Source organism: Populus euphratica, unplaced genomic scaffold (genome assembly GCF_000495115.2).
Source record: "Populus euphratica unplaced genomic scaffold, PopEup_1.0 scaffold499.1, whole genome shotgun sequence".
NCBI classification, from domain to species: Eukaryota; Viridiplantae; Streptophyta; class Magnoliopsida; order Malpighiales; family Salicaceae; genus Populus; species Populus euphratica.
In genome coordinates, this window is record NW_011500376.1 from 25938 (window position 1) to 36959 (window position 11022).

Sequence of the window (11022 nt, forward strand, 5' to 3'; positions counted from 1 at the left end):
AATTTAATTTATCAAGGTATAATTAACCTTGTAGTATTATTCACAATCATTATATATCTTTTCTTAGTTTAAAGTTTAACTTTGAGTCAATGTTTAATCAAATTTATTAGAAAAGTTTTTATCTTCATTGTGGATTACAGCGTAATCACAAGATTTGCACCAATAAGTGCATAGACCAACAAAGTTCTAGGGGGATGGATGCTAAAATGAAATCTATAAGGTGAGACTGACCATGTAAGATTATGAATAGCAGTCCCGAATTCATGGTTATTTTTCACCTCCTGAAGAGAGACGATACAATTAGCAATCATGTTCCTTGCACATTGTTGGCAGTGTAAATGTGTATATTTGAGTGGTCGGTATGCATGGATTGATATGGAAATTTGGCCATCAAAATTCCATACAAGCAGTGGAAACATCAAAGTAAAGCTAACGTGATTTGATCTTCTCTTATAACATGTATCTCGTTAACCAACCTGATGGATTGGACGAGAAAGGGCAGCAGCAGTGCTACTGATATTCTACAAAGCACAAGAATATCTAGATATGATTGTTGTATTATTATACAAAATCCAACTCCAACTAAACCATTTGATCTGACCTCAAAGCCGCCAAAACATCCAAATTACAGTTTTGGAGCTTATGAAACAATTTTCTACAGATTTTTTGGGGGGAATGGCTGCTTCTCATCAGGTCACTTGATAATGTCGTCTACCAGACGATCACTTTTCCCACGTGGTGCCACCGAATAACCTCTCTGCGTTGCATATTTACATACAAAACAACGTATCTTTTGCAAGAAAATCTACAATTTCGACAACAATCTACAGACATATATCCATCAACTATCCTGGTGCTTCTTCTCTTTTAAACGTTTTGATTTCGCTACATAGCGGGCTGTATAACCTACCGTTGTTGGCCGCAATGACCTTTGCCGTACCATATTACAGTACTCAGGGTCCTCCGTTTGCCCATCATTTCTTAACCAGTGTATCATCTGATGATACAAGGGAAAGAAACGCATTTGTATGGCCGAGTAAATAAAATATGGGATGAGCGAGGACAACAACACCAGGAGTGTGATGAGCCAGTAAGACGGGGCTGGTGCACAGGCTTCGACGAAAACTTTATAGGCAGTTGTTGATAGGTATGGATCCATTGCTCCATATACCATGAGGAAAATGTACCAGAATACAATTCCACCCCAGATGAAGAGATGCTGTATATAAGTGAAATAGTTGATAGATAGTGCCATCTGGCAGTTAACCACCCACACAACGCATGTATACATGGTGGCACCAAGGATCTCCAAGCCAACAACTTCTCCACCTTTGCGAAAGGCTTGATGCTCCATTGCACGGATGCAGAAGAAGAAGATCAAGACAGCACTCGATACACCATTAAATGCCCAGCCAAAGATTCCGATCCAGCTAAATAAGACATTTTGTACACCTTCTTGGTACAGTAGAGGGAACTGTGATACAGAAAGAACAAAGCATCGCCACAAAACATCTACTGTTAGATTTCTAAGAGATAAACCTCCATAACTAATTTTTCTAGATTTAAGCCATTACGTATCACATGTTAGACAAGAAAATGCATCGAAACATTAAACCTACCTTGAGGCAAAATCGGGCAGATACATCCTGGTCAAACACTCCAAGTGCAATCACAGGAAGTGATGTGAAGAAGACGTTATAAAGAGATAGAAACCAATCATTATAAGCTGGTTGGCCTGAGAATGATGCATATGCCTCGTAGAAGAAGAGAGTGAACCCAAATGCAATGTTCTTGTAAAAGAAGTAGCATATCTGCGGAACAGCAAGAGAATTATGTCAACCATCTCAATTTCATTAGCTGATAAATCACTGTTAATTTTCAAGAAACAGCATATGAATTTAAACAGAAGCAGCATGTGATTTTCTTTTCGAGACTTTTCCAAAATTTTAATCAGCTTGGCAGATATAGCAATAGTCTTGAGCATCGTCAAGCATGAGAAAACAATTTCCACGGTTCAAGGTAAATTAAAGGAAGAGGCTTCAAAAAAAGCTTGTGATATGATATAGTAAGACTCAATAGTACCATTGATGAGATCCTTCTGTAGCACCAATGTCCATGAACAAGCAGCAAGCGCTCCAAAAATCGGAATTGTGCAATTGCAATATCGCTTGACATGACTGCCTGAGATTTTGGGAAGTCAACAAAAAGGAGAATTGAGAATCCATTATGGGAAAGTGACCAGCAAACTCGATCCATTGATGAAGCTTTTGCTTATAAGTTAGAACTTACCTGCATTCCTTCAACCCCACTGATACCAACACCAATATCTGCTTCTTGAAGCATCCCAACATCATTTGCCCCATCACCAATTGCTAATGTTGTTTTACCTGTCTTACTTTTAACCAGTCTTGTAACCTGCATTTATTAATATGACAACAGTTAGTTTAATTTTTTAGCGAAGTTGCTTCAGATAAGTCAATGTCCAAATTCATTTCTCTCTCTCACCCACTCTTTAAATAATGCTACAATTATTCAAAGAACCAAATATTTTCGTGAAGGCTAGCTCTAGGACTTCTTTTTTCCCCTGACATACCATAAGGCTTCTTCTTTCACCATGTTTGCTGAATAATTAAAGGAAAAAATTTAAAAGAAAACACAAATACTTGTATGCTTAACAATTCCTGTGGGCTTCTATGGGAAAGGACCTCTTTTCAATCACCAGTATTCAATAAATATGAGGAAAATTAATTATAATAAACAATCAAGGGCTAATCATTTACTTTTTAGCCAATGAAGGAAATGAAATTATGATTAAAGAGAATTGGTAGTATGTAATTTTGATTAATAACAGGTCTGGCCAAAACTTTTATACAAAAATGTGACACCAGTAGAGCACTTCTGATAGAAGAAAGTTCTATGCACCACTTACATACTACGTCCTTTCTGTTATAGAGAATGAAAAACATAGGTTGAAAGAACATAATTACTTACAAGAGCTTTCTGTTTAGGAGATGATCTGCAGCAAATGACAGATGCACATCCAATAGCAAGCTCCAGAAACAGGTTCTTGACATCATCTTCGATAGCATAAGTGAGTGATTTGCCATCAATTATCAAAGCCAGTGCCTCAGAAGTTTCACTTGATGCAGTAAGTAGCGCCTTCCCTACATTCATCTGATGGAGGACGCTTGCCTTGAGAGCCTGCATAGTTGGCAAGGTCCAATGAATTTCAAAATAAGAGTTATTCTGACCAGCAATGAAATCTCTGTCATACTATTTCTTTTAGAACACATCCTGTAGACAAATTACATTGATGTCATCACAGCAACTGGAAACTGCTTTACTGACACGATAGAAACAAGCTAATCCAATCTTCTCCACATGATAATTATAACTCTATAAAATTCTCTTATTAATGTCATATCATTATTCTTGCTTCAGTTCAGCTAACAAAACGAGAAGGATATTTCTCAGCTTGGAAGGGAGGGGGATCATACATAGAGATCTCAGAGAAATCACATTTGGAACTTTCTCCTGCAAACTGTTAGACCAACATGACGTGAGGATATATGTGCTTTCAAGGTTTAGGACATGTTCAGTTAGACTACGGGGAAATTTATATTGACCAACAGCTAGAGTTGGACCAGATGTAGCTAAAGGAAAAAAAGGAAATGAAATAACTTAGACGTAGACATTGGATAAGTGGTGGGAAGACTACCCTACCAAACGATAAACAATCTCAGTGTCTGGTGACACATTGGAGCTTTTCTGAAATCACTAGACTGGAAAAGTCAATTTTTTTTTTATTTTGTATTTTGCATAGAGGAGATCAAGATTTCTGGAACATCTATGTGATGAAAATCGTTAGAACAGTAAGGGATTTCCTAAAACTCTTTAGAATGTACTCCATTCACATTCTAAGACTTGGTCCCTTACTGTGGTTCTGTTATTTGCATCTGAGATTGCAGCACTAGCTGCGAGTAGAAAGATTTCCTCTTCCTACCCTTATCAAACATATATCACTACATTGCTTCTATGCATCATTAACTGAACTTTCTATTGATCTAAAGAGTCACTGAAAGAGAACAGTAGATGAAATCAGAAATTACTGTAGCAGCAGCAGCTTTGTCCTCCATTTTCTCTAGAGCTTTGTTTTCTGGAGTATCTGAACTGATTATTATTTGATTCATCCCTTGTCTGAGTAAACTACAGGCATAGCTGCAACATTCAACATCAATTATGAAGTATTAGTATACAGGATTAAACATCTGTTAGACAGAAAATGACATCCACTCAAACATACCCAATATTGATGGCTGTCTCCATCTTATCTCCTGTTAAAACCCATATTTTTATTCCCGCTTGTGCAAGCTTGTCAATACACTCAGGAACCTGTTCAGAAAAAGAACATTCAATTTCAAACACTTCGGCTAATTTTGAAAGCACCTAAATATACATTACCATTTTTAGTTCAGAATAGAACAAAACAATTTCTCTAGGATTCAAAAGGGAAATAATTCTGATGAACGTTTATTACTTTAGATGAAAAATAGAGCTCTTTGAATGATGACACTCCAAACACAACTTGAGCTATGGAATAGCAAGCCAAATGATTTCTTAGCAACTATACTAAAAATCAACATTCCTAGAATTTTTTTAGACCCACCCCATTCTGAAGTTTGTCCTCAACAGCTGTAGCACCAAGAAGAATCAAATCCCTCTCAATCTTTTCAGCTACTTCCTCAATCATTTCCTCACGATCTGTACTTAATGAGTTTTTTGCCTCAGTAAATTTATGATTGAACTTATCATATTCTTCCCTATCAAGTTCACGATATGCAAGAACCAAAGTTCTCAAGCCAGCATCAGCATACTCGCCAATGTGCTCCCTGGTGGACTCTTCAAACTCTCTTCCATCCCTTGCAAGTCTTTCAAACATGACACTGTTTACAAAAGAATGCAAATAAAGATATTAATGAAAGTAAATAACTAAAAAAAATTGAAATCATGAAGTAGCATAAAATTAACCACGCAGTATTACAACTATATTTATTTAAATATGATAAATAGATGTTCCATCATGGGCTTCCAGTAATTACTATGGGAAAGGCATTCCATTTTCTGGGGAGAGATGTGAGATATCTAGTTGTCTTTTTCAGAAACAGCAGTGTACAACCTATGCAATTTATTCATGAATCAGAAATTAATTCATATTTCCTGCAAGTTTTTCTGCTCAAGAAATATGTACAATAAGCAAAACAAGCATAGCAAGAAACAATTCTGTGAGCGATTCCCTGTATGCATGCATGGATTGAAGTCACCATTCCTTGTCTTCAAAATCAAGTCCATAAGATCCCTGAATTATTCCCAGTATACTAGAAACTTCAAATGTTATTTCAAAATACCAACCTGTCAGCCCCTTTACAAAGTAGAAGCAGCTTTCCCTCCTCATTCCTCACAATAACAGACATCCTCTTTCTAGAGCTACTGAACTCGATGATGTTCAAAAGTTGATAGGATCTGCAGAAAATGGGAATTCAATTAAGCTGCCATCAGGAGGGGAAAGTAAGAAAAGAAAATTAAATTACCATCCTCCCACTACTAGAAGCTGAAAGAGTTTCTAAAAAAACAGAGAGTTTAGAACACAAATGTTAAAGAGCTAAGAAGAAACAAAAAAGGTTTTTCTATGAACAATAGAATGTATGAGCTGTTTAATCTTATGTTTCGACTTTTGAGGCAAGTGACAGAAAATATACAACAACAAATATTTGTGCTAAGGCCAATTAATCACAGTAACTATATGTTCTCAAAGAATACCTAACAAAAAGAAACTGACCTTTTAACTTTTGTGCCAGAGACCAGATCCAACTCATGCAGTAAGATGCTTGTTTGTGTTCTTTCATAGAATTCAAAGCCAAGCTCCCTTGCTGCAATGACAAATGCTGCCTCATCTGGTGATTCAGCTTCATATGATATTCTTCCAGTTTCTTCATCAATTTCAGGTATTGCAGTATGGCAGATAGCGAGTAATCTTAAGAACTTTTGGACTACATCTGTGTGAGGTTCATCTACCCAATGACCATTTGTGATCCTTTCATCTATAAAATTGAATCCTTTTACCGATGGCTTTCCTTCAGCCACTCCCTCCACAATGGCTTCTTCCTCTGTCTCCTCTTGAGGCAAAGGTGACCCCTTTCTTCTAGCCATAGCCCTCTCAACTTCTGTTACTCCACGACCATATGATGTGCCAGCCACAGAACACTTGACAAATTCCATCGAGTTGCAAGTCAATGTTCCTGTTTTATCAGAAAGTATAGTGTCAACTTGGCCAAGTTCTTCATTCAAATTTGAGGTGCGTGCCCGTGCTGGCTTATCAGTTTCCTCATGATACATATGCAGATCCTGGTTGATGAAAATGCTCTGAAGAACTTTGACAATTTCAATTGATACATACAAGGAAATGGGAATCAAATAACCATACAGCATAAGAGCTGTAAAAAAATGCAAAATTGCTGCAGCTGGTGCTTTTTCTGGGTTATAATAAATTGTCGTCTTATCAGGTCTGAGATACCATCTTTTCATCCTTCCATCCTCAAGGTCTTCCTTAGTTGAAATTCCAAAGAAAATTGACCCAATAAACGAAATTAAAACCAAAATGAAGAATAAGAGGTAGATAACCTTATCCATCCTCTTCTCAATTTTGCTTCTCTTAGAAGGGGGTGCTGTTGAATTTTGCATAACCTTTGTATCATGACCTGTGAAGATAACCACTCCGTAAATGTAATCAGTATTTCGCAGCTTAGAGTCCCTAAGTAGAAGCTGCTGAGGCATAAGAGCATGCTGGTCCTCTCCAAGATCCAAACTGCCTATAAAAGAATACAGATTTGCGTTGGGATCTTCACATCTAATTATAGCCTTAAAATCTTGAAAGTCAGAGTCCTCATGCAAGTTTGAAGTTACATCTGGTGCTTGTTTCAGTTTCAAATTGGTTTCTCCGTCAAGGTTTGTGGTCTCAACATAGCAAATTGCTTCATCATAACTTGAAGACAGCAATATGAGATCAGCAGGAAAATATTCATCCTTTTCCACCCTTACTATGTCCCCAACTTTCAAATCCATCCATTTAGCATGATCAAAAACACCTTCACCATAATGCACTTTTACTTTTCGATTGTTCATTTCAATATCCTGACAGCAGATTATAGAATACATTATGACCCCAGAGAGATAAGTTTAATCAGTTACTGACTAAGATCAAACATATAGATATTGCAGTTGAAAACAAGAAATGAAGTGTAGGTCTAATGCCAACTCTAAATTTTCACCAGAACAGAGAAGATGTTATCAATGATAAGATCGAAGGTGTTAGTTTGGATTTTATTCTGATTGGAGATGAGAAACTTGGTAACCACATGCAAATAAGCAAATTAATCACAATAGATTAAGTTACTCCATCCCCTCCCCTCTCCCCTCCCTTTTCCTTTTCAACCTAGAAAACCAATAACAGTATCCAATTGAAAGCGTTTAAACAGTAAAAAGGTAAATATAAATCTTCTTTCAAAATCATTTTCAGCAAAACAGAAAATTACACAGTTTTCAACAGTCTACTCTTTATTGCTGCAAATCATGAAAAACGAATTTCACGGATCTCTCTTTTGCTGACATCCCTTAATGAATCATGCCACTAAATCCTGATCTAGTTTGCATCTTAACATAAATTTAAACGCTGTACATCAGAGGAGTGAAAATAAAGACCAGCAAGGTGTATTAAATTTGCCACTGGTAACATGAAGCATACCTGCTTTTTTCTCCTCCAATCTTCAATCACCTCTTTCCCCATTGTAGCACCAATAACAACAACTAGAGGAACAACATTGCTGACGGCTGAGTAAGGAGAAAGTGGAGTGAACGACAATATTGCACAGAGGAGGAAATAAACGTTGGCAACCCGCCGGAACTGCTCGAATAGTGACTTTGGGAGAAATGTTGCGAGTGTGTACTTGGTAGTTCTGACATAGTTGCTAGCATAATTTTGCAGACCAGCCTCAAAGCATTCAGGTTCATTGCAATAAACTATCCTAGAGAAGCCAGGTCCTCCGATAAGTGAATGCTCACTTCTGAATGATGCTCTTCCGCATGGGAAGGCATGGATTCTACTAAAACGCTGCTTTTTTCTTCTACCACCAGCCATTCTATGCAAACCACAGCTCTATTCCCAAATCGGTCAAACACATAAAACCTTCAAACTGTCACAGATTTGCTTCTCAAGGGAGAAGATTTAGAAGCTCGGTCTATCAACAAATAATTTAAAGAGCCAGATTCCAAAATAGCAGCAGCTGGGTAGAAACCAAGTCCCAAATAGCTGCAAATCCCCAAAGAAATTTTGACAACACAAGATCAAAACAAATACTAAAAAAACAAAAAGAGGTCTGGTACAAAAGCTCACTGAAAACCAAAAAAGTGGTATAAAATAACAAAATCTAGATATGGAAAATACAACTGCAGATTTCAGCTAAACATAGAATTCTTAAATATGGAAGCCCAGAATTAAATAATTAAAGAACCAAAAAAAAGAAGAAGAGAGGAAGTTACTAATAAAAACCTAGAAAGTTTCTTGGCGATGTATTGACCAGAGAATATTAAACATGAGAAAAACAAGAAAAAAGGAAGGAGTTTGTATTTGACAAGTTTCAGATTATTTATTTTTCTTTCTAGTGTTCAAGAAGCTGGCGGTCCAAGAAAGAAGCCAGCCATGTCCTACTTTGACTTGTCGCTAGAGCCTAGAAGGGAACAGCAAGCCATAAACGTGCACATTGGGGTTTCCCATCAGAACCCAACTTCTTGTTTTTAACTATGTGAACTGTACAGAAGACAGATATCATTAAAGACAGAAGCTTAAACCCATTAACCTCCTTCAAATCTAAGCTTAAACCAGCACATACGAGAGAATTAGAAACTTACACAGCTGTTAATTAGCAAGTTATTATGGTTTATAAACATCCCAATTAGTCAAGACAAATTTCCAAGGACTGCCACGCAAAGTCTTCCCGCAGGTCAACATAAAAAATAAAAGGCTGAAAAGATGGATATATGCCAAAAAAATTAATAAATAAAGAATGAACGGTAAAGCTTACAGAATAGTCAGTATGATTGGTTTTCTGGGTCACCACCAGAAACCTTGTTGCTTGTTGGAATTAATATGACAATTCTTTTCTGAGAAACTTAACTCAACAGAGCTGCTGCCGTAGAGAGATTAATTATATAGGTGGTGCAGTAAAAGCTTCAAGATTTACAAACCAAGTGTATTCGAATTATACTCATAACAAAACGAACATGTACAGTGAACACATTTATCATTTAAATGATTTATGAACTGGCAGACAGACAGGGAGATGTAAGAATACGGGAGAGAGGACACAAGCCAAGTGCAATTAGAGACTAATTATATACATATAAAATAAAATAAAAAAGACAGTTGAGAGAGAGGATTCCTGTTTTCTGCTATTAATCTAATAGAATTTAGGCAGTGGTGCTGAGGATCAGGCTGCTTGTTTGAAGGGTCAAACCACGACCCTTTACATGGTCCTTGCCTTTATTAGTCTTTCTTCTATTTTTATTTTTCTTGCATTTATTTTAATGTATTATGGCGTGATGTTCAATTTATTTATTTTTTTCATTTTTTACATGGGATTTTTCTGTTTAAAATATTAACATCATTTGAAAGCGAGTTTCAAACTGTTTTCGCTGGATATATGAACAAATCGAGGATGCAGTCTTGAAGAATTGTCTTTCTTAAAATTAAAGAAAATATATTTAACCACATTATCGGTAGAAGCGTGGTTATTAAATTCAAATCGCCCGGTTGAATAATTCAGGATTCAGTTGGGTTGGTTTGATGATTGAACCAGTTTCAGTAAGATAAAAAATTGAAATAAATAAAAACACGGTAAAATCTAATTAATCTATAACCCAAGTTATCCAAAATAACCTGATTCAAAACTTTTTTTTTAATACGTTTTTTTTCCTAGTTAGAAATACTTTTTTATATATTTTTTTTGTTGGTTATTAATTATTTTTAAAAGTTATTAAATAAATATTTTATTTTTTTAATATAGAATTTAAAACTTTTATATATATATATATATATAAAAGAAAAAAGTTATTTTTTCAAAATGAGATAAAAAAATATTTTAATTTAAATACTTCAATTTAAAAAGATTATATGTTAATATAGTATATTTTCAATGAGAGATAAAAAAAAATTAAAAAAAATTAAATATTATTATTTATAACATGTATTATTTCTTAATTTTTTTTATAAAATATTAAAATTTCAAAAAAATTAGTTTTTTTAAATTAACTTTAACTTAAAACCTAATTTTTTATCCGCACCAATCTCAGATAACTACATGTAGAAGATGAAAGGATAAGGATGGTACATAAAACAATTATTAGATTGCATTTCATATTTCAGATTTGGATTCTACCCTCTCTGATTTTATTATTATTATTATTTTGGTTTTTCTACCTTCTGTGATTTTATTATTATTATTATTATTGGTTTTTCTACCTTCTGTGATTTTATTATTATTATTATTTTTGGTTTTTCTGCCTTCTGTGATTTGCGTACGTATAGAATAACTTGGTTTTTGTTCTTGGATCTAAATTCTTGAGTTTTATATGTATGGATTTGACTGCTGGTTGCCCCCACATGACTCCATTTTATTTCCAGACCTTTTTTTATTATTAGTTTTTACATGCGAATATAAAATAGGAATATAAAAAACTAATAGGCTGGCTGGCTGGCACCGGAACAAAAGATTGACTTTATTGCGGCTGCTAACAAAGACCAAACAGAAACAACACGTTTATGTTCAAGTTTTCCGTTTGCTGCTAGGATCTCTTATTAACGGTAAATTAAGTTAAAAGGACCGTATAATAATTTATTAACTTTTCAATGTTGCTGTTGTAATTTCGGTATAATTTCAGTATTTATGAATTCTACCGTTCAGCATTTAGAAA

General features: G+C 35.2%; 1 protein-coding gene across 4 annotated transcripts; it reads right to left on the reverse strand.

Moving 5' to 3' along the window:
• Window positions 1-422: 422 nt before the first annotated feature.
• LOC105114179 (putative phospholipid-transporting ATPase 9) lies at window positions 423-9382 on the reverse strand. 4 transcript variants are annotated; one of them, XM_011010650.1, is made up of 12 exons: window positions 9135-9382; window positions 7799-8362; window positions 5837-7188; window positions 5410-5520; window positions 4667-4943; window positions 4304-4392; window positions 4110-4218; window positions 2992-3201; window positions 2290-2415; window positions 2083-2181; window positions 1620-1811; window positions 423-1474 (listed from the first exon to the last, which is right to left on the reverse strand). In XM_011010650.1, the coding sequence occupies exons 2-12, from the start codon at window positions 8189-8191 to the stop codon at window positions 842-844; spliced, it is 3591 nt and encodes a 1196-aa protein (XP_011008952.1). In that variant the 5' UTR covers window positions 8192-8362; window positions 9135-9382; the 3' UTR covers window positions 423-841. The 4 variants fall into 4 exon arrangements, with proteins under 4 accessions (XP_011008952.1, XP_011008950.1, XP_011008951.1 ...); XM_011010648.1 differs by lacking the exon at window positions 9135-9382 and adding an exon at window positions 8762-8890; XM_011010649.1 differs by lacking the exon at window positions 9135-9382 and adding an exon at window positions 8603-8732.
• Window positions 9383-11022: the final 1640 nt, after the last annotated feature.

Bases quoted from the DNA above. Each gene is read 5' to 3' on its own strand.
- LOC105114179 (XM_011010650.1), bottom strand. From the start codon at position 8,191: ATGGCTGGTGGTAGAAGAAAAAAGCAGCGTTTTAGTAGAATCCATGCC. The intron at 3,202-4,109 runs GTAATTTCTGAT...CCAACTATGCAG, and splicing joins ACAAAGCTGCTGCTGCTACA to GCTCTCAAGGCAAGCGTCCT. The intron at 2,182-2,289 runs GTAAGTTCTAAC...CCAAAATCTCAG, and splicing joins GTGGGGTTGAAGGAATGCAG to GCAGTCATGTCAAGCGATAT.